At 37.3% G+C, this 27,216-nt stretch overlaps 1 protein-coding gene across 1 annotated transcript in view; it reads left to right on the top strand.

Annotated features, from left to right (window-relative positions):
* Nucleotides 1-27,216, top strand: part of cyst (rho guanine nucleotide exchange factor 18 cysts) — a 1,099,804-nt gene that overhangs the window by 883,736 nt on the left and 188,852 nt on the right. The window contains 1 exon segment of the mRNA XM_067081809.1: nucleotides 6,008-6,338. Within this exon segment, the coding sequence (XP_066937910.1) occupies nucleotides 6,008-6,338 (331 nt within the window).

Consider the following 27,216-nt stretch of genomic DNA (forward strand, 5'->3'; position numbering starts at 1 on the left):
CCTGGAATTACGGTCCCCTGGAATTTTTCTGGAAGGTATTGCGTCAGCATCAGTCGCATTTGTGCTTCCGTAAGTGTAAATTTCTCTCTCTCTCTCTCTCTCTCTCTCTCTCTCTCTCTCTCTCTCTCTCTCTCTCTCTCTCTCTCTCTCTCTCGTCAGCGAACCATTCCTTGTCGGTTGCCACTTATTTTTTAATATAGAGAAAAAGGTGTTTTATGCTAAAATTCTCTCTCTCTCTCTCTCTCTCTCTCTCTCTCTCTCTCTCTCTCTCTCTCTCTCTCTCTCTCTCTCTCTCTGTCAGCGAACCTTTCTAGTTGGTTAAGTATATTTTTATAGACAAAAAGGAGCTTTATGGTGAAATTCTCTCTCTCTCTCTCTCTCTCTCTCTCTCTCTCTCTCTCTCTCAATTAAGTATCAGATCCCCCATGTAGATAATAGTAAATAGGAGACTCAAACGCGATTAGTAAGGAAATTTCGCTAAATGTTTTAGAAAAAGATCCGAAAAATATGTAAATGAGATGGTAATGAGATTCAGGAATCCGCCTTAGATTCCTGTTCCAAAGATAACTTGAAGGAAGAGTAAATGGTGGGTGATGTTCCAGATTGATCACAAATAATTCGGATATTTAAAAAGATCACTTAATTTATGGGATGTGTTGAAAGATCACACTTAATTTATTGGATATGTTGAAAGATCACACATAGTTTATCGGCTATATTAAAAGACAGTTTTTTGGAAATGTTGAAAGATTATCCATAGTTTATTGGCTATATTAAATGCCCTTAATTTACTGGATTTGTTGAAAGATCACATTTAATTATTGGATATGTTGAAAGATCACGCATAGTTTATTGTCCATATTAAAAGACATGTGATTGATTGGATATGTTGAAAGATTACCCATAGTTTATTGGGTATTTTAAAAGCTCGCACTTAATTTATTGGATATGTTGAAAGATCACTAAATTTCTTGGATGTCTTGAAAATTTCTTGGATATATTGAAAGATCACACTTAATTTATTGGATATTTTCAAAAAGATCATAATTATTTAATTTAGGTAGCTGTATTAAGTATGTTATTGGATTCCTCGTATTGTGTTATTCGGAATTTTTAAAATTAATTGATGATATTCTCTAATCGAGTTGAAGGTCTTTGGGGATAATAAGAACTTTATTAATGATCTTGATATATCATTGACGTTCAAGAATCTAGTTGTTGCTTCTGATCATGGAAAGACTAAATCTAGCTTCGGAATAAGCACTCTTAGCTTTGGACCCCCTAGAGGGGTAGTGCCGTAGGCATTACTTAAGGTTCTTTGCAGTGCGCCTTCAGCCCCCGTTGCAACCCCTTCCGTTCCTTTTACTGCTCCTCCTTTCATATTCTCTCTTCCATCTTAACTTTCCACCCTCTCCTAACACCTGATTCATAGTGCAACTGCGAGGCTTACCTCCTATTACACCTTTCAAACTTTACTGTCACTTTCCGTTTCAGCGCTGAGTTACCTCATTGAGTCCCATTGCTTGGCCTTTGGCCTAAGTTCTGTATATATTCAATCAATTCTTAGCTTTGGAATTTCCAGGACTCGACGGTCAATTCCAATTCCTTTCTATTCCTCTTATTTAGGATTATTTTATGGATAAGGCTAGATGGTCGTCCGTCCCGTCGGCCTTTAGAAATTAATAAATAGATGTATTCAGGACCCACTAAGATGTGGGTCCTCGTATTATACTTGAGTTAATACGACATTTGTAAGTGAAAATCGAGGAACTAGTCGGATAGGATCCATTAGGAGATCGCGTACTTTGTAAACATAAAGGCTTGATTAGCACAAATCTCGAGTTAGATTAGGAATCTCTCCCATGTCAAAGTAGATGACAGTTGATAAATGGATCGTTCGTTTGTCTTGGCCGTGGCTTCCGCCTCGCCGTAGGACTTAGTGTTTCAGCTGTTGATTTCCAGGATATCTTCTTTCCTGCCTTCCTTCCTTACTTCCTTTCTTCCTTTCTTCCTACCTTTCTTCCTTTCTTCCTACCTTTCTTCCTCCCTTTCTTTCTTTCTCCCCTTCATTTCCTTTCTTCCTTCCTGCCTTCCTTTTTTTTCCTTCTTGCCTTTCTTTTTTTCCTTCCTGCCTTCCTTTTTTTCCTTCCTGTCTTCCTTTTTTTCCTTCCTTCCTTCCTTCCTTCCTTCCCTCCGTCTCCCTCCTGCCTGTCCTTCCGTATTCTCTTGGAAGTGGGAAACGGCACAGTGGATCGAGGAATTAAGCCTTGATGATGATAATTACTTCGTCGTGTTTCGCTTTGCGACAGCCGTCGTTATGCTTAATGGATATATTTGGCTAAAGGAGCGTCAGAACAGAAGTACGTGCGTGTTTATATATATATATATATATATATATATATATATATATATATATATATATATATATATATATATATATATATATATATATATAATATACATACATGTGTATGTGGCTCATGTCTCATGTATGTATATATGTATGTATTACATGTGTATATTTATGTAATTACTAGGTAGATGAATACATATAGTTTGAAAGTTTGTATAGTGTTATATACAAACACATTTATCAGTGTATATATATATATATATACAAATATATATATATATATATATATATATATATATATATATATATATATATATATATATATACACATACATATACGGTAAGGGAATATTTTTTCTAAAGTATATACAATCATATATACAATAAATTTATTTATAGCATATTTATTGGAAAATGAAACTTTGCGTACCTTACGATAATTTTAATGCCGACGGCCGAAGCTTATGGTCGTATTATTTAGTACAGTATCGAGTTTTAGCCCAGCCTGGAAGACAGCCTGAAAGGGGCGGGATGGGGTGGGGGTGGGGAATTTTAGGTAAAAATTAAAGTGCCTTTTGATCATAAATAATGGGCATTTTAGTGATATTAATTGGCTTCACATTACGATGGAGGAATGACCTAGAAACTGAGTTGGTAAAAAAGTACAGGCTTTGTAAGTCCGTGATATTCAGTGAATTTGCAGAAAGACAGAGAATCACAAATTATTTTTGAGTATCCCCACAACAGAATAGCTGGAGAGAGAGAGAGAGAGAGAGAGAGAGAGAGAGAGAGAGAGAGAGAGAGAGAGAGAGAGAGAGAGAGATTTTCAACACATCCGAGTTCAATGATTTTGATTGAAATTACAGAGGACAGAGAATCGCAAATTGTTTTCAAGTACAGACACACATCGAATAACTCTCAGAGAGAGAGAGAGAGAGAGAGAGAGAGAGAGAGAGAGAGAGAGAGAGAGAGAGAGAGAGAGAGAGAGAGAGAGAGAGATTTTCAACACGTCCTCCGAGTTCTATTTCACGAAACATTCCCTACATTTTTCCTCTTCAGAGGGGGATAGACAACAATCCATTCTATTCGGGAAACCCGCGCCCTTTGGAGACCTGAAAGTGCAGAAGCCAGCGGAATCTTGGAGCTGAAAAATGGTGTTAAGCTTCTTGTGCACTGCCAGACCTAAATAAAAATAAATGACTTGTTGCAGGATAACCCTCTGAGACTTTTTTTTGGGGGGGGTTGGGCGGTGCCCAGACCCGCATTAGAAACTTCTTAAGAAGAAGAATTGTTTCAGCATCTGTCTTTGTCCCTCTGATGAATATGAAGATGCGTGACACTGGTTCTCTTTCATATGACAGTGGTAAATGCCTTTTGTTATTGGAGTCTCTCTCTCTCTCTCTCTCTCTCTCTCTCTCTCTCTCTCTCTCTCTCTCTCTCTCTCTCTCTGAAATAATAATAACTGGAATATTCTCTTGCGTTTTAAATATTTCTTGACGTTTCTTTGCGTTTATTATCTCTCTCTCTCTCTCTCTCTCTCTCTCTCTCTCTCTCTCTCTCTCTCTCTCTCTCTCTCTCTCTCTCAATAATAATAAATGGAATATTCTCACGGGACTTAAATATTAATTGACGTGTTTCTTTGCTTTTATTCTCTCTCTCTCTCTCTCTCTCTCTCTCTCTCTGTCATGTGTATGATGAAGAATTAAGTAATTTTTATATTAATAAAAGGAAATAATAATTTACAGCACTGGCTGATTCAATATAACGTACATAATATAAATATTCAATATAACTTGCAGAATATTAACGTACCTCATTATTTTTCCCTACGTATGGAAGAGACCGTCTTGAAAACTATTTTGCTGCAATCAGTTTCAACTTGAGGGTTAATTCGAATTACTTTCATAATACAATTACTTCTGACGACACCATGGAAGAATTATAACCTTAAATCATTTCAACTCTCATGCAATGTTATCAGAACTTGAAAACCATGACGTAACCTTCCACAGTACATGTAATGTATTAATACGGAATAGAGATGTTTTATAAGACCTTTTCTTTGTGGGATCAGCAAATATCGATTATCTTACCCCGGAAGAGCAATGCCGTGCCTCTCAGAAATAACAAACGGTGACCTTTGGTTGATTGCTCAGTTCAAATATAGATGAGGTGAACGCAGTAATGATTGCTAGTAATCAATGGCCTTTGCGGAAATGGAGCTAAGTAATGTGAGCAGTTATTCAGATATAATCGTTATTATTTCAGTTTTTTTTTTTTTTTTGCTTTTTGTTTTTTTGTTTCTCATGGTTTTATATTTTAAGATGTGCTTTGGAAGGACCTGTTATGTGGATGATCTTTTATAATTTATTGCTTTTGTTTTTTTTCAGTTGCATATACATTTCAGATTTAATAATCTTAATTTTGTACATAATTTTTTTTATCGCAGTATTCCCTCATTTCACAGGTTTTTCTCTTTTACTTCACACACACACACACACACACACACACACACACACACACACACACACACACACACACACACACACACACACATACCCTTCTGTTTCCTTGAAATTGCTGTCCTTTCTCTTTCACACCATCGATCCAGTTGTTTTCCAAGTTTGCCCTCCGTTCTTCATCTCATCACGCCCGAATTAGGCAGTCTTTGAACCATCTCCTCAACTTCCATTCTGTCCACAAGACTTAGGCATCTCGTTACATTGTAATCCATGCTTTCATCACCTTTTTACTACTTACGCATTTCTTACGAGAACAGGTCCTTTCAGCGCCTTCAACCGTATTTAATATAATTATCTTAACATGGTTTTTTTAAAGCTACAAATAAATCATTGATATCGAATTCACTATATCTTGGGAATAACTTCCTAAGGGAATTACGTGATAAGTGCTCTGACCTTGACTAGCTATTCGAACCTGTGTCATTTTAAGTTGGCACATAAGTGACCGTCGACTTTGCCCCTCAGCCATCAAGGGAGAGAAGAATAATTGTACATATTCCTGACGGACTCAGGTTCTGTGTTTTGAAATCGACATCACCCCTTCCACCTCAGTAGCTCAATACGCATGGCTCAGTGTCTGATGTTTAGTCAATAATTTTACACTGGGCATTTTATACTCTTAAGATAGGAACCCACGAATTTGCCGAGTCCACTATTGTGTTCCACACCTGTCACTGAGCTGCCTCGGTAATGGGATGATTTCAACTCTGCTTTTGAGAACTTGAATTTGATAGGAATATGTACAAAACAGTTGAAAGCAGTTCTCTTCTCCCATGATGGCTGAGTGGGTCAGCCGAGTGCTGGTGAAGATAAGTAGACTTAGTTCGTAATTTCCTTAGGTTATTAGTTATTCCTAAATTAGGGTGAATTCGATATTAATACATACATACATAAATACATACTTACATACATTCATTCATAAATGCATAGATACATTCATACATACATTTATTCATACATATATACATATAATTGTGGCCATGTTTGTGTTAAGAAGAATTGTAAGAACAGCATACTCTTATTTTTTTTTTATTTTATTTCTTGAGAATGACAGGTTTTTAAACCCACCAAAATCATTGACTCTGTAAATGCATTTGATCTGAGACTGACCTGCTTTTGTTTGTCCTTGCAGAGTGGCCGTGGCCTGAACCGTCTGTCTTCGTCGTGCCCTTCGTTGAACGTGGACGGCGAGGAGATCGAGGAGGACGACTCTCCCACATGTAAGTCTCCCACGGGGTCAGGTTCCGCCCTGCCCGGCACCAGCAACAGCAGCAGCCCCAAGGCCCACCCCTACCAGGCGAGACGGGGCTCCGGGCGGCTGTCGTCGCGCTCTGACGACGGCGAAACGACCAGTCCCAACACCCCTAATACCCCCAACACCCCCATCACCTCCAGCTCTCTCGACGATCACCATCTCTGTCCAGATACTCCCAAAATTCGTGTCAACGATTCGACGCCCACAGGTTGGACCAGACCCCTTGTCGTGATGAGTGGCCCGGCAGCCAGCACCACTATAACACCCCCACCCCCTCACTTCCCATCCCCTACCTATTTTCTCCCCCTCCTCCGCCCCCAACACCTCCAGTGCAAGGCTAGGCCATCACCCACCCACCCACCCACAAGGCTGTTTACTTATTCCAGTCTCGACATCGCACGCAGTCATGCAAAGCAAGCCTGAAAGCATGCAAGCATGCCCTTCGACCCCCCTTTACAAAAACCCAACCCTCCCCTTCCCCTTTCCAACCCCACCTTCCACCATTTCCCCCACCCACCCACACCCACGCCGTTGATGTTTTGTCGTCTTCGTGACCGCACACCAATGTGGAGACACCCCTTTTTCGTTTTGAGTTTCTGATATAAATCGTAATTGGTTTATGGCACGTTTATAATTTCTTTTTGGCGATGGAGGTTTGTTTAGTTCATGTTAAATTGGTTACTTTTTTATATATTTTGATTTATATATATATATATATATATTTATGTATAATTTAGTTATTTTTTATATATTTTACGTGACACCATTAAACTCCAGTTCTCCAGTGAGAGGTTGCAAGTATAAAGCTTAATGGTGTAGTTAGTTGATGGATTTTTATTGGTTGATTTATTATTTTCAGGGCATGGCATTATTTTAATTTGTTCAAAGTATAGAGTTATAAAGGCACGATTATGTTAATTCGCAGCATGGTATAAGGAATGTGTGCGCAAATTCGGTGTGTTATTATATATATATATATATATATATATATATATATATATATATATATATATATATATATATATATATATATATATACACACACACACACATACACAGAGCTTGTAAGAGTTTATGCAAAAATACGATGGAATTTGTAAGAATAAGTTTATGCAAAAATACGATGGAATTCATAATGGTAAAACATCATTGTGGTTATTACATTATAAAACACACACGCGCATACATATGTTATATATGTGTGTATGTATGTATGTACATAAAATGTTTGTGTATGTAGTTGTATGTATGTAAACAGAAAGTCCAATGCCATTCGTCAAACCAGGAATCAAAGGACACAATAGAGGATGAAAACTGCATATATCTACTTTTAAACGTCAAGACTGCAAATCTCAGTGTATAAATGCTTTATTTTACAGTGGAGACCTTTAACGGGCGATAGCCAGCAGGAATGTGACGATCTCCCCTTGTTTTAACAACATTACGCGTGTTTATATTGTACAATATATCTTCCTCCGTGAAATCTCTTCTCTCTCTCTCTCTCTCTCATTGTGTTATATTTATGTATACGTGTGTGTTTGTGTGCGTGTGTATGTATGTATTATACAGTATGTGTATATACATATATATATATATATATAAAGACAAAATCCACGAAGGAAAGAGTAACACTGGAGTGCTGCGAGGCCTTTCGAATGTCGTCCTTGCTAAGTAAAGGACGACAGTCGAAAGGCCCCACAGCACTCCAGTGTTTCTTCCTCCGTGGATTTTATTTTTGTTTATATATTCGTCACGTTCCATATTGTCGTAATTCAGATATACATTATATATTATATATATATATATATATATATATATATATATATATATATATATATATATATATATATATATATATATATATATATATATATATATTATATATATATATATATATATATATATATATATATATATATATATATATATATATGTGTGTGTGTGTGTGTGTGTGCGTGGGCGAACTCATATTTATTTCATCTAGTTTATTGCATTACTATTCACCATTAAGTGATTTAAATCTATATTTATTAACTATTTATTAGAATCGATGTTTACATTCCTTACAGGTCAATGACACATCCTTTTTGATTTAATTAAACAACGGGCGTTTTAGCTGTTGATTAATCAAAAAATCTCGTGTTTGATCTGGTCAGCGGAATGAGAGCAATTAATTGTCGAATGACAGAGGGGTCGGGTGGAAATACCGATTGATGAGTGACAAGGGTCATCAAGTATTGTCATGGACTTCAGATAATTTCGCCTTGAGATGATACTCTTCTTATTTTTGTATATCCGACTTGTGAGTCCTTTTTGAGCTGATTGTTGTTAATTTCATTTTAGTCTCCTTTTTTTTTTTTTTAATGTTCCATTTTTATGCTGGCTTTATTATTTTCAGAAGTGTTCGTGTGGTATTGTTCACAGTAATTACTGTGCATTTTGTAAATTTTAGAACTGTAATGGTTGTATTGGATAATTAGGATTCTTTTTTGTTTTCTTTTTTTTTTTGTAAGTCATAATTTCCAGTCTTCTTTTACACGTTTTGTGCAGGTAAATAATTGTTATTATCAAAAGCATTGAAATATTTTAGTCTTTTGATTTTTTGTTTTACTGTGATACTGGGGCTTTTATTAACTTTTTTTTGTGTGTTTGCTCTTAACGTTTTTAGTTTACACGAGGGAGTTGTTCTAAAATTCCGTGTATGCTCCTTTATATTCAGTACATTGGATAATTATGCGAATGAAACGCATAATGAAGTTTTTTTTTTCATGTCGGGTCACATTTATATGCGCTCTTTCGTTGGCGATCTTATAAAAAAAATCGGGTTGGCTTCAAGAGTTTAAAAATATGTTAAACAAAATGAACCTTGTTCTAATTACTTCCATGAAATGAGAAACATTCTCTCCATTTTCTCTCTAAGGAGTTTTACACAAAGTTTAGGTAAACAGTCAATAAAATCTTGACGTTTATTGCAAAATGTCAGTCAAATTTTAACTGGCTGTTGCAAAGTCGGTCCTCTCTCTCTCTCTCTCTCTCTCTCTCTCTCTCTCTCTCTCTCTCTCTCTCTCTCTCTCTCTCTCAAGGAAGTTGTATATTTATATATGGTAGATACCTGAGTGTTTTCGTTGATACGCTTGTAAAAACAAAATATTTATGTATGTACAGTATGTATATATATATATATATATATATATATATATATATATATATATATATATATATATATATATATATATATATATATATATATATATATATATATATATATATATGTAGAATCTACTGGTCACTTTTAAGAGACACCTATGTAATTCTAATAGCCACAGTATACATACATACATACATACATACACACATACATACATACGTACGTACATACACGCAAACGCAAGCCGTCCGATGTCGCACGAACTGCAGGGAAGTAAACTCACAGGGTATATCCACTTAAAATTCTTCGATTTCTTTGGGTTGTAAAATAAAACCCTTGCCGGAAACTTCAGATTGAAAGAAACGTAATAAGGGAACCTGCCGACACGCGAACACCATCGGCATTCCCGCCGAAGTGTAAGGTTAAAGAAAACTTGAAGAAGACGGTCAGAATGGCCTCTGCCACAAAGTTGAAAAGTGTGTTTGCATTTGACGCAAAAGTTCGTCGAGACGCTTTCAGGACCGGCCTCCTTACCCCGCTGGTATTGAGATCGGTAGAAAATTGTCTCTCTCTCTCTCTCTCTCTCTCTCTCTCTCTCTCTCTCTCTCTCTCTCTCTCTTCAGTGGAGTATTATCGCCATGAGACAGGAGTGGGTAAAACGTTTTGCTTTGCTCTTCTATGCATTTGGAAGGAGAAGAATGAGGAGGAGTTTGCCTTCTCTCAAGTCTTTAAGTGTAGGAAAACTCTCTCTCTCTCTCTCTCTCTCTCTCTCTCTCTCTCTCTCTCTCTCTCTCTCTCTCTCTCTCTCTCTATGTATTTGGAAGGAGAAAGAAGGAGTTTGTCTCAAGTCTTTAAGTATTGGAAAATCTCTCTCTCTCTCTCTCTCTCTCTCTCTCTCTCTCTATGTATTTGGAAGGAGAAAGGAGGAGGAGAAGTTTACCTCGTCTCAAGTCTTTAAGTATAGGAAAACTCTCTCTCTCTCTCTCTCTCTCTCTCTCTCTCTCTCTCTCTCTCTCTCTCTCTCTCTCTCTCTCTCTCTCTCTCTCTCTCTCTCTCTGTATTTGGAAGGGAAAAGGATCAGGAGAAGTTTGCTTCCTTTAAAGTCTTTGAATATAGCAAAAGTTTCCTTCCTCGAAGTTTTAATGTTATTTGGACGCCTAAGTGTCAGCGCTCTTTACTAAGGTCTTTTTGGCAGGTGAGTTGTGCTTAGCTGGAAGTGCTACGTACACTTGATTGATTACGGAGAATTTTATGTCAGAGGTAAATGCAGGTAGTGTTGTCTTTCAGAGTTTCTAGATTCGAAAGCATAGGAAGCCACACAAACGCGCGCGCGCACACACGCACATACACACACACATGTATATATACTGTATATATGTACATGTATAATTTATAATATATATATATATATATATATATATATGTGTATATACATATATATATATGTATATATGTATATATATATATATATATATATAAAAAAGAGAGACATTGTTTGTTTTTTAATTCCTTAGATTATACTTTTCCCCAAAAATAAGACTGAAAATGTGAGGAAAAAAATCCTCACACCCGTAAGTAAAGCAAGGATAGCTAAGGAAACGCCCAAGCTGTGTTTACCTTAATTAATTTTTTCCTTCCTCGTCCGCTTCCTGTCCTAATGCTCCGGAAGTTTTTTTTGAGTAAGATGTTGTTTCTTCATACGTTTTGTTTTCTCGCTTCCGGTAAGACTTGGATATATAACTGTTCAGCTGGATAACGTTGACTTTCTTTTAGTGGCTGGTTTCATTAAATTTCCTTTCTCTTTCCGTCACTTTTATATCTTTTTTCAGATTTTAACATTATTGGGAAACGAGCTTGTTGGCGCGCTCTGGAACCCGGAGCGGCTGTCTCCCCTACTTTCTCCCGTCCCCACCCGGGGCGGGCAGACAGGTTTGCAAGAGAAGAGCGGCTGTCTCCCCTACCTTCCCGATCCCCTATATTCCCCGCCCCCACCGGGGTGGATAAACAGGTTTGCAGGAGGAGAGTGGATGTCTCCCCTACCCTCCCGTTCCCCTACCTACGCCGCCCCCACCCGGGGCGGACAAACAGGCTTGCAAGGGGAGGGTAGATGTCTCCCCTACCCTCCTGTTCCTCTACCTGCCCCGCCTCCACCCGGGGCGTACTAACCGGTTTGCAGGGGGTGGGTGGCTGTGTCATATCTCCCCTGCTGTCACCCGGGAGGACAAACAAGATCCACTCGTTTTTTTTTATTATTATAGATTGAGGGTAATTGTCAGTTTCAGAGATAAGGTGGGGATTATTTTTGTTTCATATTTTTGCCCTTGAGCCTTATTGGGCTGTTGTTTTCATTATCGATGTCATTTTTGTACTTTATTAAGAATGTATTTCGTGCATTAACGTTTTATTTTTCTTAATTTGCGTTTATTTCCACGTCAAATGATAGTAAACCGAGAAGTTGTTTTCATTGTGTTGTATTGTATTCCGTGTCCGGAAAAGCAGAGAAAGAACAAAGTTTAGTGTATATCTCCCAAGGCGGTAATTTTCTTTCGAAAAAACAGCAGTGTCACGTCGATATTTCCTGGTCAGTACTTGAATGGTGTGTTGTTTCTTTTCGAGGAATAACCTGAGAATCAAAATTCGAATATTCAGATGAGGATTCCCGTGCGTTCCGTTGTGTTTAGTAACGGTGATCAGGCTCCACAAAATTTTCAAGGTCTTATTATACCACAATCATATACCAGTTGCTATTAATTCCTGTAAAACGTTTATATGTATATAGTGGTTCTCCGTAGGGGGGTAGTGCTGACAGTGCACCTCACGTGGTACACTGTGGGCGTTACTTAAGGGTCTTTGCAGCGTCCCTTCGGCCCCTGGCTGCAACCTCTTTCATTCCTTTTACTGTACCTTCATATTCTCTTCCTGCCATCTGACTTTCCACCCTCTTTAACAATTGTTTCAAAGTGCAACTACGAGGTTTTCCCCCTGTTACATCTTTCAGACCTTCTTATTGTCAATGTCCCTTTCAGCCTTTGGCATAAAATTCTATATTCTGTTCTATTCTATATAGTGGTCATGAGTTTTAGTTTTCGGGAGATGTGCTGGTTTATAAGTACGGTAACATTTTGTGTTGACAGAAACTTCTGTTTTACTTTTATAATGTAGTTTTCTTTTATTCAGTTGCTAAGGAAATGCTGTTTAATAAATACTAGATTTAGTGTCCATTCAGATATGTTAATTTGATTATTGTCATCTTCAGTATCTGTAAGACGAACTTCGTGTAGAATATACATCATCATTTGTCAATACTTTGCGATTCAACTGAGAGTCATGTTTTTTCTATGTGACTTAGGTCATGGTGATGTATCGACTCTCTCTCTCTCTCTCTCTCTCTCTCTCTCTCTCTCTCTCTCTCTCTCTCTCTCTCTCTCTCTCTCTCTCTCTCTCTCATCCGGCCAAAGCCTCACTAATTGAAGCCAAGGGAGAGATAACGTTTGCAGCATTTTATTTTTAACAAAGAATGTTTGGAGATGGTGCAAGAGGAAAGCCTTCTGTGGTGTGTTTGTTTTTAATGATGCCCACTGAAGATTTATTTTTTTTAAATAGTACCCACTGTTTTTTTATGATACCCACTGAAGTTGTTTTTTTATGATACCCACTGAAGTTGTTTTTTTATGATACCCACTGAAGTTGTTTTTTTATGATACCCACTGAAGTTGTTTTTTTTAAATGATACCCAATGAAGTTTTTTAAGTGATACGCAGTGAAATTATTGTAATAATACAAATTCTAAAAGGAAATATTCTGTAATAGATTATTATTTCTCTGTTGTTAGTTCCTGTATTATTGAAAGTTATCGTTTCCCAATAGCATTTGTATTTTGTTACTTCTAGGTACCTACACATTAGATGTTGATGAAGGTGATAAATAGTGTTGCTATTTCTATAACTCATTAAGATATGCTTACTGGTCACTATGTTTGGCATTATAATAAATGTTTTTCCAATCTGGGTTCAATAGGTAATATTCAGTCCACTGATTTTAGTAACCTCGTGAATTTCTATGTCGCAATATCTTTTGAAAGGCGTTTTCAAAAGGATTACGAAAATTTTGAAGTTAGGACGTTCATTAGTGTATGTTAGTAAACATCATTAGATCTTATAGTCTTCCATTCTTTAAAAAATGGACGCAATCTCTCTGCCTATTTTTAGAGTAAAATATATTATTTTTGAAGCTGCTGCAAAATCGGGACGTTAAACGAGTGTGGGAGTCTGCGACCCCACTCTCTCGCCATTTGATCGCGTCTTAATGAATTCTAACAGCCGTTTGCCTTCGTGAATGTCTTCGAATAATGTGAATATTCATTTCGCGTCGGAAATTCACGGAGGCATCCCTTGCGAAAATGCCGCGCCTCAGAAATAAAAAGGCGAAGAGGAAAATCTTCTTTGTTGATCTTCAATTCCAGCGGAGGTATTGCGCGCAAACTTTTTATGGACTGGAGACTCCCTAGGCTGGCACCAAAAAGGTCTTTTCATAATGAATGAATATCGGCTTATTTGGTCGAGGGTGAGTGTGGCGCACAGCTAGCTATTCATGGGACGCCTTAAAAAGTTGGCCAGCGCTTTTAAAGGGGGGCTAAGTATGGAAGGCGAGGGTACAAAAGGACCTCTTTAGAGTTTTCGGAACGGCGTAGTCCTTGCGGCTCTAGGAGAGCTTCCTTGAGTAGGGTGACAAGTCTTGGGTTTATGTTTTTTTTTTATTAAGTAGGGGAAACCGAGACTTGCTTGTAATGTTTTATTGGTAAAGTAGGGGAAACCGAGACTTGCTTGTAATTTTTTCTTGATAAAGTAGGGGAAGCCGAGAATTGCTTGTAATTTTTTCTAGGTAAAGCAGGAGAAACCGAGACTTACTTGTAATTTTTTCTAGGTAAAGTAGGGGAAGCCGAGAATTGCTTGTAATTTTTTCTAGGTAAAGTAGGAGAAACCGAGACTTACTTGTAATTTTTTCTTGATAAAGTAGGGGAAGCCGAGAATTGCTTGTAATTTTTTCTAGGTAAAGCAGGAGAAACCGAGACTTACTTGTAATTTTTCTTGATAAAGTAGGGGAAACCGAGACTTGTTTGTAATTTTTCTTGATAAAGTAGGGGAAGCCGAGACTTGCTAGTATTTTTTTTCTTGATTAAGTAGGAGGAACCGAAACTTGCATGTGACTTTTTTCTTGATAAAGTAAGGGAAACCAAGACTTGCTTGTAATTCTTTCCTGTTAAGTCGTCAGGGAAGTCTTGAGTGCTTGTCTTTAAAAATTCTCTATGGAATTTTATGGGAATATGTTACTTTCATTTGCCTTTGCTTTTAAGAAAAGGTACTGTACTTGTTTTCATTTGCTTGTACAATAAGTTTATGTTAATATAGCATTCATTTAACTTATATGAAAAATTCCATTATTGCCAAAGTGTCTGGCATTTCTTTCCCGTTGGTAGTAGGAAAAGATACTGTAATTATGTTGCTTTCGTTTGCTTATGCAATAAGTTTGTCTCGGTATTCGTTAACCTTACATATACTTGAAGGACATTAATGGCCAAATCGTTCGGAATTTCACATATCTTTTTACACAATTTTTGGTTGCCGTCTTTTGTCAATGAGGCACGTTTCCTGTGCCCCTTTATTGGTGTGACTGCTTTTAGTTTTCTGAAAAGAAAACTTTGAGCCGGGTTTGTCTGTCCATCCGCACTTTTTTCTGTCCGCCCTCAGATCTTAAAAACTACTGAGGCTAGAGGGCTGCAAATTGGTATGTTGATCATTCACCCTCCAATCGTCAAACATACCAAATTGCAGCCGTATAGCCTAAGTAGTTTTTATTTTGTTTAGAGTTAAAGTTAGCCATAATCGTGCGTCTGGCAACGATATAGGCCATGCCACCACCTGGCCGTGATTGAAGTTTCATGGGCCGCGGCTCATACAGCATTATACCGAGGCCACCGAAAAACAGTTCTACTTTCGGTGGCCTTGATTATACGATGTACAGAAAACTCGATTGTGCCGAAGAAACTTCGGCGCATTTTTTTACTTGTCATTATTTTATTCTTTCTAGACCACGTACCCCAAGCTAATGTAAGAGCTCTCATTGTTTGATTTCAGTGAAAGTTAAAGAAATTATTCCTTTGAGCGCAAAACAATTGCAAAACCGTTTCTGTCTTTCTTTTCTCATCTCTGAATCTCAGATTCACTTAGTCACCCCACGGGTAGTTTGGTTAAATATTAATTGAAAGCCTTCACCCGGGGTATTAATTTAATTTTTCATCCTCCATTCAAATATGACTTCTTTTCCGTACTCTGCCCTTCATACATTTTTCATGACCTTATACATTTTCACATTTCTCTTTAAATTCGCCTTTCTAGTCACTATGAATGATGATCTTGCCAGCCTCTGAAATTCATATGAAATCTTCACTCAAAATAGGTCCTTAGCCCAGTTATACTTCCATTTCTTTCGTGAAATTTACTAATTCTTGAGAGAATTCTTCCTGCTGACCATTTTTCCATTTACCAAAGCACACGTGCTTCAGTAATGATCAATTTAGGATAGACACTTCGCAGCTGAGAAGGTTCATTTGATAACATGCAAAGTTTATGTTTCATTTAAAGCAAAAACAACGCTTGTTGGTAGGAGAGAAAATACGCTAATTTCAAATGTGAAGATGAGAGTTTTATAGCACAAGCTCTCCACCTATTTATTCCTAACAGCCGTCTGTCTCTTCCAGCTGCAAAATTCTCTCTCGCTTCTTAACAGCACACAAACCACGTATTTAATAACGGTTGATACAACACTTCTTGCAAGCAGAGCCACTGCTTTGACGTCAAAGCTAGTATAGCGTAAGTAAACCGCTATTTTAGTGCAGCATTCGCATCTTCCCACACGACGACGTTTGCAGTCTCAGAGCAAACGTTCCCAAGATCCACATTTTCTGCTTGCAAGCGTTTCTCTATGCTGCCAGACCCTAAATGCAGCTATTAGTTTTTTTTTTCTAAGTGTTGCTCGTACTGGCAGACCGTGAATGTAGCTGTTATTTTCTTTATATATGCGCACATATATGCACTGGGTATACAAGTGTTCGTATGTTTGTGAAATGTACATTTGTGCGTGGGTGTATGCGCAGATATATGCATTGGGTATACAAGTGTTCGTATGTTTGTAAAATGTACATTCGTGCATGTGCGTGTATGAATTATATGAACACAGCTAGTTGTATCCATAATTAACTAATGTGTTTAATATATATATATATATATATATATATATTATATATATATATATATATATATATATATATATATATATATATTAGAGAGAGAGAGAGAGAGAGAGAGAGAGAGAGAGAGAGAGAGAGAGAGAGAGAGAGAGAGAGAGACGCGCACCCGACTCACTCATACATGCCATCTTCTCAGGATATTCATATGTGTATGTGTGTTTTTTTCCCCCTTTTTCTAAGGATCGGCATCTTTTAATTCCGCCCCAAGCAATCCAGGGCATTCGTATATTCCACCAATTTTCCTATATCTCGAACTGAGGGAGGACGGTTCGAGTTTGTGATCCCTCTCAGAGTGTAGGGTTCTTAGGGTTTCTTAGGGTTCTTGTGGTCTTTTGCCTAGCAACGATTGCCTGGAGGCTTTCCCATTTATTTCTCTCCCCCTTTATTTTTTGTGGGTCTTTTCCTGCGCCTCCGTTCGGTTTCCCCTCCGGTTACGAAAAAAAAAAAAAAGTTGAAATGGGAAGAAGAAGAAGAAGGAGAAGATGAAGTCATTCGGTTTGGTATCGAATTCGTCTTATGGTTAAGTAAAAAAAAAAAAAAAATTCTTCTGGACTGGCGAGTTTTCTAATTAACTTGAATAAGAGCCGCGGTTGGCATAAGGCTTTGAGATGGAAATATATCAGGTGTGCCGTAGTCAGTTAATTGAGTTCATAACATTGCAGTGCAAATATTTTTTCAGTTGCTGTTATTCCGATCCCAGATTATTGCAAAAATTAATAGGATTCGTTTGATAGAACTAATTTGCTTAATAGAGTAAAAAAATTGCTTGAAATTGTTGGTTACGTATGCAAATTGTCAAAGAATATTTAGGCGTGATTTTAGTATTTTTTATTGTAATTGGACGGTGTAATTCTCTCTCTCTCTCTCTCTCTCTCTCTCTCTCTCTCTCTCTCTCTCTCTCTATATATATATATATATATATATATATATATATATATATTTATTTATTTGTAAAATTATATACACATATATACATACATACGTACATACATACATACACGAACAGCAGCTGGCTATGGAACCCATTTACACTGGGCTCTCCTTCCTTATTCAGCAAATTGTGTATGACTACGACCTTGCTTATACGTGAAGGTGCAACCACATTTTAATGAAAACACCTTCATAAAGATTAAACGACTTCCCTCTAGTCTAGGCGATCAGAATTCGCTCCTTTTCTTTAGGAAAAAGAAATTATTATAATAACCGCTTTCCAAAAGCCACCCACCCACTCACCGAACAAAGGAGAGGAACAAAGGTCGGAAGATTTTCATCGAGGAATTTGTCAGCTTAGTTCTCCAGGTGAGGGTTTCTGTCGAAAGTTTTCCCTTGTCTCCGAAGAAATCATTGTGATAGCTGATTTATTTAATGGAAAAAGTTTCGGGGGGGCGAAGTTTGAGGCCTTTCTCTCTCTCTCTCTCTCTCTCTCTCTCTCTCTCTCTCTCTCTCTCTTTTTAGAGGTATATACTTATTGAGATACGATATATTTTTTATGTATATTTATTGTGGCTGTGCATTTGGTGTTGTCCAGTAAAGTTGACACTTCATGTTATGTAATAATAAAGAAATTCCCTCTCTCTCTCTCTCTCTCTCTCTCTCTCTCTCTCTCTCTCTCTCTCTCTCTCTCTCTAGTGCTTAATTTCTGAAGAATAGAGACATCCGTCATTTGAACCTGATCATCTTTGAAGAATCGGCGTCCTTTCTATTTTCTCGGGTCGATTTTATCCTTCGCCATAAGGGTAGATCCTACGTCAAGACACGAACTTCCCTCGTTCACTCGGTGAAAATCATTGCTCATTGGCTATTTGGCTTTTTCTTTTTACTTTCTTCCGTGTTCCCAGGCTCCTACATACCTTCCATCCCATCGGCCTCCATGTACAAGAAAAAATTGCTTGTGATGAGAGTGTTATGACAAGAAACTATTGTAGTTAGTAATGGCCTCCGATAAGGCGGTTATATAATTTTTTTTTTCATTTGATTCGTTTATTTACTTTGTTAGTTAACAGGATTGCTTTAGGAGAGATCCTGATCTGTAAGGGACTTGCTTCTCCTTGGCGGAGATTTGGGGTCTCCGAACGCTCTTGTTGAAACAAAAAATGGCTCAAGAATTGCATATAGATGTAACCATGAAACTTAAGCATCTGGAACTGTTGGCGATCATGCTTTCATTTACATTCATAACTGAAATTTCATTTCCTTGGTGCTGTTTGCAACTAGCAGCAGTTAAAGGATGGTGGCCCCCATTTGCGATAATGGACATATTATCCCGGAAGCTTAGAGCGTCCGGCAAGAGATGTACGATGTTACGTTTACTGTTTTGGGATTGACGGCGAAGAAATTTCGTAGAAATAGACAGAATTATTTTTTTCTATGTTATTACCTGTGAAAGGTGGTGGTTCAGACAGAAACTTTTTTTATTACCGTAGTAAAAGGAGTAGACAGTCACTTTTATTGTTATTATCAGCAAAAGGAGGTGGTTTAAACAGACTGTTTTATTATGGTAGTAAAAGGAGTAGACAGTTACTTTTATTACTTTCATTATGTTGTGACCAGTAAAAGGAGGTGGTTTAAACAGAAACTTATTTTATTATGGTAGTAAAAGGAGTAGACAGTCACTTTTATTATGTCAATACCAGTAAAAGGAGGCGGTTTAAACAAACTATTTTATTATCGTAGTAAAAGGAGTAGACATCACTTTTATGTTATTGCCAGTAAAAGAAGGTGGTTTAAACAAACTATTTTATTATCGTAGTAAAAGGAGTAGACATCACTTTTATGGTATTGCCAGTAAAACGAGGTGGTTTGAACAAACTGTTTTATTATGGTAGTAAAAGGAGTAGACAGTCACTTTTATTACTTTTATGATGTTGTGACCAGTAAAAGGAGGTGGTTTAAACAGAAACTTATTTTATTATGGTAGACAGTCAGTCACTTTTATTATGTCAATACCAGTAAAAGGAGGTGGTTTAAACAAACTATTTTATTATCGTAGTAAAAGTAGTAGACAATCACTTTTATGTTATTGCCCATAAAAGTAGAGGGTTTAAACAGAAACTTATTTTATTATCGTAGTAAAAGTAGTAGACAGTCACTTTTATTGTTATTGTCAGTAAAAGGGGATGGTTTAAACGGAAACTTATTTTTATTATGGTAGTAAAAGGAGCAGACAGTCACTTTTTATTATAGTGGTAAAAGGAGGTGGTGTAAACTGAAGCATTCTGCTTTAGAAAGATGGTAAATAAATTGCGCCACCCAGGATGTATTATAATTGCCTTATTGCTTTAGGTGGAATGAAACAAGAGCATTATTTCTAGAAGAACAAACTTAGTGTAGTTTTTTTGGCTTTTTCCCCTCTTTGTTTTATGTGAAGAGTTCTGATCTCATCCATCGGTACCCTACGTAATTTTCTAGTATTTAATCTTATACGTATTATTGAATACCTAAAATCTTGTGCATTGTTTCTATGTTTTTTCATTTCGGAAAGTTTCTTCACGGAAGTAACCTTTCAGTATTGTGAAACTGATTTATCTTACGAATAATTTATAGAAAACTGTTCATTCTGGCATTTAAACATTCAAAGAATTAATTTTCATTACCTCAAGACCAGATTTATTTCATGCGCCCTTTCAAGAAAGTTCATTGTTTGGCTTTGACAGAGGCTCTGGTGAGCTATACGCAGTTGGCGCAGGCTTTTTTAAGCAATATGCAGTTGACAAAGGCTCTGGTAATTAATAGGCAGTTGACAGAGGCTCTGGTAAGCAATACGCAGTTGACAGAGGCTTTGGTAAGCAATACGCAGTTGACAAAAATTCTGGTAATTAATACGCAGTTGACAAATGCTCTGGTAAGCAATTCGCAGTTGACAAAGGCTCTGGTAAGCAATACGCAGCTGGCACGGGCTCTGGTAACCAGTACGCAGTTGACAAAGGCTCTGGTAATTAATAGGCAGTTGACAAAGGCTCTGGTAATTAATAGGCAGTTGACAAAGGCTCTGGTAAGCAATACGCTGTTGACAAAAGTTCTGGTAATTAATAGGGAGTTGACAAAGGCTCTGGCAAGCAATACGCAGTTGACAAAGGCTCTGGTAAGCAATATGCAGTTGACAAAGGCTCTGGTAAGCAATACGCAGCTGGCACGGGCTCTGGTAACCAGTACGCAGTTGACAAAGGCTCTGGTAATTAATAGGCAGTTGACAAAGGCTCTGGTAATTAATAGGCAGTTGACAAAGGCTCTGGTAATTAATAGGCAGTTGACAAAGGCTCTGGTAATTAATAGGCAGTTGACAAAGGCTCTGGTAAGCAATACGCAGTTGACAAAGGCTCTGGTAAGCAATACGCAGTTGACAAAAGTTCTGGTAATTAATACGCAGTTGACAAAGGCTCTGGTAAGCAATACGTAGTTGACAAAGGCTCTGGTAAGCAATACGCAGTTGGCACGGGCTCTGGTAAGCAGTACGCAGTTGACAAAGGCTCTGATAAGCAATATGCAGTTGACAAAGGCTATGGTAAGCAATATACGCAGTTGGCACAGACTCTTGTTATGTTTGCCCTTGAACCGATGCGCAGCCGTCAAAAAATTTCATCGTTTTTTTTTTTACTTTGAAGCGATAGCCTACGCTGCCAGTCTAATATATCATTGCCATTTCTAGCCTGAAAATTATACGCATTTTTCAAGAAAGTCTATGGTCTTTTTGACAATAAAGTGGTATGGAACCATTATAAAGTTCCTTGCCATTTTTTATCCTGAAGTGGTTTACACCAGAATCGTGTTTCAAGTTCGATGAATGGATCAGACTTGCCTCAGATGTAGTGGACTAGTTCCAGCCTTCCAACTGATTGAAAAGGCATGTTGGGTGGGAAATGGAAAGGGTTATTCACCGTGGAAAAAGTGGGTTATTCACCGTGGAAAAAGGAGAAAAATTAGTGACAATTTAATACTTATGAGCCTGGAGTAAAGCACTCTCTTGAATGTCTTTCCTTGTACATGCTGTAGGACAACTATGGCCATCGACGTCTGAAGTTGTGCATTTTTCGTTTTTGTGAAATAAATGAATCGTTACTCTATTGTCACAAGTTGAGAATTCGTCTGTTTGAAGGATGTAGGTCAGATTTTTAGTGTGGTGCCAATTCCATTCAGATACTTCAGTATCTCTAAATTATCTCTGCTTCACAACGTCCCTAATTTTGTATCTGCAATCAAATGTATCAAGGACTTCGGTCATCAAGTTGTATGCACACGCAGTATCTGTATGGAAAATGGTCTTAACTATGTATTCCAGTTTATAAAAAAAATATTACTCCGTAAGAAAAACTTTATCCTGTATCCATAAACATCTTTACAGATGAAGCCCACCGGTCATCCATTCACGGGCGTAAGGAATATGTATGTACATATAGAAAACTCCCTTTACGCCAATCTATTTTGTGTTCAATACACTGAAAGCCCCCGTTTCGAAATACACAGCCTTTCAACCCGGGGAGCTTCCTTCTCCCTCTCCATCAAAGGGACGCACGTGTGTGTATATAAGCTCTCTCGTATAGGATCCACTGAGGCCATCAATAGTATTACGGCGCGCTCTTTAAAAGCGCCGCTTTCGTTACATTGCTGGGCGGTCTCTTCATAGCCAACGCCGTATGTAGACTTTCTTCATGGCCTTCATAGATTTAATTTTTTATTTATTTATTTTTTCTTCATGTTCGTTTTCTCTCTCTCTATTCGTTCCACTTTTGTAGGATGGTAGATGGGATTTAAATGGCATTTCTTTTGAACGAAAGGATTTGTTGTCAAAATATCTCCCGGGTGACCTATTTTGAAGGTACCAGTCATCCGTTTTTTTTTTTTTTTTTTTTTTTTTTTTTGAATAGTGTCACCTTGCTGGATTCATTTTTTTTTTTCGAAATTTATTATCTTGGAAGATTGATGTTTTAGAAAATAAACATAAAGTGACCCATGAAATACCTTCAAATTAAATATAATTATTTGCGAAGATTTGAGAGGTATCTATATAAATGCGCATAACAAAACTAAAGACTTGATGATCTGGATAATATAGAATGCGGGTCATGATGTTAACTGTTCACTATCCAGTTCTTGAAAATGCCGTGCTTCATTATCTTTGGTTTTTATTGCTCTTGTTCTTGTAATTTCTCCGGATGTAGCCAGGTATATTTGGGCAATGCAATTTCAAGCGTGGTATGCAGACGATGTTAATTGTAGGAGAGGTATGCAGGCAGAATTAATCTTGGAGTTGTGTATGCAATATTAATTTAAGGGTGATATTTCTGCATTACTGATTCAAGAGTGGTCTCATGATATGATAGTAATATCTCTCTCTCTCTCTCTCTCTCTCTCTCTCTCTCTCTCTCTCTCTCTCTCTCTCTCTCTCCAAGACAGTCTGGTTTTATAATAATTCCTCAGTTTCATGTTCTGTTTTCAAACCACATGAAAAGACGCCCCAGGTAGATTTAAAAGTTAGTATTTATTTTGGGAACAAATAAAATGTTTTTATTTTTAATTATGAGTTATATATTCCCAAATTGCGATGTTACATAATAATTTTTTTTTTTTGGTGCCCTTATATTCGAAAAATTTCCCCATTTTTTCTCGTTCCGCTTCGCAAGATTTTGTGATAATATGAAAATCACTTTATTATCTTCAACACTGACATATTTTATGCGCTCACAAAATCTTTGCAAACTAGGTTAAGCAGGTGAATGATGGAGTCTGTAAATAAAAAAAAAAATCACTTGAAAGAGGTACAATTTAATAACAAGACCTTCTTGGGAAAAATTGTTTTCATCAAACGTTTCATTAGATTTTCTTCTTAACCCCTTATCGTCTCCTTAAAGAGAGAGGGGGACCAGCCTTCTCACTAGGGATTATTTTTTTCCGGGGGGGTGGGCGCGAAGCGTGGCGGTAGGCGTTAGGTAAAAAGTTTTGGTTGTTGGGGGGCATTAAATTTATGGTAGGATCTGGTAGCCTTATAAATTGCATTTTTATTTCGTATGGACTAGAATTTTTTATTATATTTTGCTTCGTTAGTGTGTATGTGTGTGTGTATGTGTGTGTGTATGTTTGTATGTGTGTGTGTGTTTGTATGTGTGTGTGTGTTTCTGGGCAAAATCGTGAGTTTTTCCTTGTTGATTTGTTTCATTTATGTCTACTGGTATTGTTTCTCGTAATGTTGTTGTTTGCATTTTTCTCTCGAGCGAAAATGAGTTAACGAAATCTTTTGTCTCCAGAAGAGCTTTCACAGGGGCCATTATGACTCTCTCTCTCTCTCTCTCTCTCTCTCTCTCTCTCTTTGTATGTGTGTGTGTGTGAGAATAGTTTGCCTATAAATTCTTTCATATTGTCGTATTAAATAATCTTTTTAATTTTGGCGCTGTATGTATTACCTGTAACATCTATACTATTTTCGTGTTTTATTTAATTTTCTCTAGTGCCGCCATCCATTATTTTTATAGTATTTGGTCTAATTTTATTATGCCATTCAAGGGTCCAATATCCAAAAGATCCGAAAGCCATTTGTGCATAAGATGTAGTGGACTTCAGTCCACTTATCAATATGCAGGGCTTTTACCCCGCCGGAGTATGTCAGCATTCTTCCGGTTTACCCAAGTGGGTCGAGGTTGTTTAACACTTTCTCATGCGAAATGTTGTCTTGTACAAAAGCTCTTAAATTTTCCTTCTTTCCATTATAGACCTTTAAGTAATTGGGTATTGGTCCGGTCTAATATGGCGTAGTGTTGTATTTAACGTTAAGTGGATTTTGAAGGCCTTGGGTGGATACTGGAATTGTCGTGTTTCTAAATATTTTGAGTGGGGATTTTCTTTTTTATTACGTTAGGTTGTTTTCATAAATCGCGTGCCCTTTCGCCTTGCAGTTATTGTGATTGTGATAACTTGTCATTCTCGGAGCCTTTGCTCATTTAATTATTTTCATATCAAAATTATACTGTTTTGATAACCTGACCTAATATTTTACTCTGGAATTCCATACCGTCTCCTGTTCTCAAATGTAATTCACGAACATTCATGTTCTAGAGTAAACGATTTTTATAATTAACTTTACTCCAGTAATTCGCTTAGATTTTGATCTCGAGAGTAAAGTACCCGTAAGGGGGTAGTGGCGTCAGTGCACCTCGTGCGGGGCACTGTAGGCATTACTTAAGGTTCTTTGCAGCGTGCCTTCGGCCCCTAGCTGCAACCTCTTTCGTTCCTTTTCTGTACCTCCTTTCATATTCTCTTTCTTCCATCTTGCTTTCCAATTTCTCCTAGCAACTGACTCAAAGTGCAACTGCGAAGCTTTTCCCCTAGTGACACCTTTTAAATTTTTATTGTCAATTTCCGTTTCAGCGCTGATTGACCTCATCGGTCCCAGTGCTTGTCCTTGGCGAAAATTCGATATTCAGTTCAATTCGAGAGTAACGCGTTTTGGTAAGATACACTTCTCAACTTTGGAATTCCTTACCACTTTGCATTATGAAGTTTCAATTTTGCGGAGATTATTATCTCATTAGTACACTGCTTCTGTAACTTAGTCACATTTTTAAGTAAGGGATTCCATGCCATCCGTTTCCCAGTATTTGCTTCACGAAGACACTGCTCTCGAAAGTGACCGGTTTTAATAGGCTACTTTGCCTCTCACTAGTGGAATCCCTCACCACGTGTTCCCCGTAGGGTGGGTAGCGCCGTCAGTGCACCTCATGCGGTGTACTGTAGGCATTACTTTAGGTTCTTTGCAGCGACCCTTCGGCCCTTAGCTGCAACCCCTTTCATTCCTTTTACTGTACCTCCATTCATATTCCCTTTCTTCCGACTTCTTTTCAACCCTCTCCTAACAGTTGATTCATAGTACAACTGCGAGGTTTTCTCCCGTTACACCTTTCAACCCCTTTCACTGTCATTTTGCATTTCAGCGCTGAATGACCTTATAGGTCCCAGTGCTTGGCCTTTGGCCTAAACCTTATATTCTATCTGTACTTCCACCTCACCACGTGTTATGTACTGAACTTCGGTCATAAACGCGACTCATTACGTGAATGGGAAACGGCGAATTTTAGTAATGCTAAGAGCGACTGGTCTCCTTACATAGATGGGAGACGGCATGATTTAGTTATTTGAAGGTCGACGGTGTGGGCGACTTATGTACTAATCTAGACTGATTCCAAGGTTAAGGAGAAAAGTAATAAGGAAAAATAACATGCGGTACTTAATTGATAGGAAAACGAAAATCCAACTTTGTAAAAGAGGCAAGATATTGGAGTCAGGTACAACCCAAACCAGTTTCATGGTTACATTCACCTTACGTATTATTATTATTATTATTATTATTATTATTATTATTATTATTATTATTATTATTATTATTATTAGTGTTGTTGTTGTTGTACGCTACACTTGTGACACACGTCCACGAGACCAAGTACTTGCTGAAGAAGCTTCCTGACGGAATAAAACGACATGTGTGAGTAAGAATTAAGAAAAACACATCCATTACAGAATGGCAAATGGTGACACGTCGGCGAACATTAATATATACATGCTTAAACTATGTCTGGAAAATGGTGCATAGATTTTAAGTTAGTATATCAGAGAATTAAACCTATATGAAAATCTGCATTGATAAATGGCTCGGTTAACTGTCTCACGGTATGAAATAAGACCCTGGGAAGGATAATAAGGAAGAAATGCATAAATTTCCCTCTGCTCACGAAGCATAAACATCCTAATTAACGACTTTCTTCATGAGACGCCTTAGCGGGGAGGAGCGACCAAGAAGATCCTGCAACCAAGTTAATTCATATACTGGACATCTATTCATTAAAAAAAAAAAAAAAAAAAAAAACGAAAAATTCCAACTCCAAATTATCCCTCTCATTTGTCAAATACGATGCCTAATGATAAAAATGCGTTTTCATCATTTGCCTAGTGCGGGTGATCAAATTGCAATTAAATAAGTTTTCGAATAAAAGCTGTTCGTCCAATCTCCGCCGAGGGGGAAAAAATAGAAGGGGGCACACACACGGCCATTTTCAGATTGAAGTATAATTCAGTTTGGGAAAATGCTGCTCACTTGCACGGACCGAATATGCAGTGGTTTCATTTTGGCAAACCCCGTCCTCTCAGTAGAGGAAATTGTATCTGCATTCAAACGTACACGTAGGGACTACAAATGTGTGTGTATATATATATATATATATATATATATATTATATATATATATATATATATATATATATATATATATATATATATATATATATATATATATATATGTATGTGTGTGTTTTCTCAAAATATGGAAGGTCTGTCATGACAAAAAAAAAAAATAGAAGATATGCACAAAAACCCGTTCGTAAATGAACATGACAACAAATGACAAAAGTAAATGTCGTTCCAACTGGGTAATTTCGTGTTGTAATTCAACACCGTGGACGTTAAAACTAATCAAAAGTTTTTGATATTACCATAGAGAGTGACACGGGCATATAAAACTTATTTGGACTCATATTTGTTGTGGTGAGCTCGTGGGAAGGCTATTATTATGTTGTTGGACCTCGATACTGCTGTACAAATATTACTGTATTTGAATTCAAAGCCATATTTATATATACACATGTGTGTATATAT

This window comes from Macrobrachium rosenbergii, chromosome 37 (genome assembly GCF_040412425.1).
Source record: "Macrobrachium rosenbergii isolate ZJJX-2024 chromosome 37, ASM4041242v1, whole genome shotgun sequence".
In the NCBI taxonomy this organism is placed as follows: Eukaryota; Metazoa; Arthropoda; class Malacostraca; order Decapoda; family Palaemonidae; genus Macrobrachium; species Macrobrachium rosenbergii.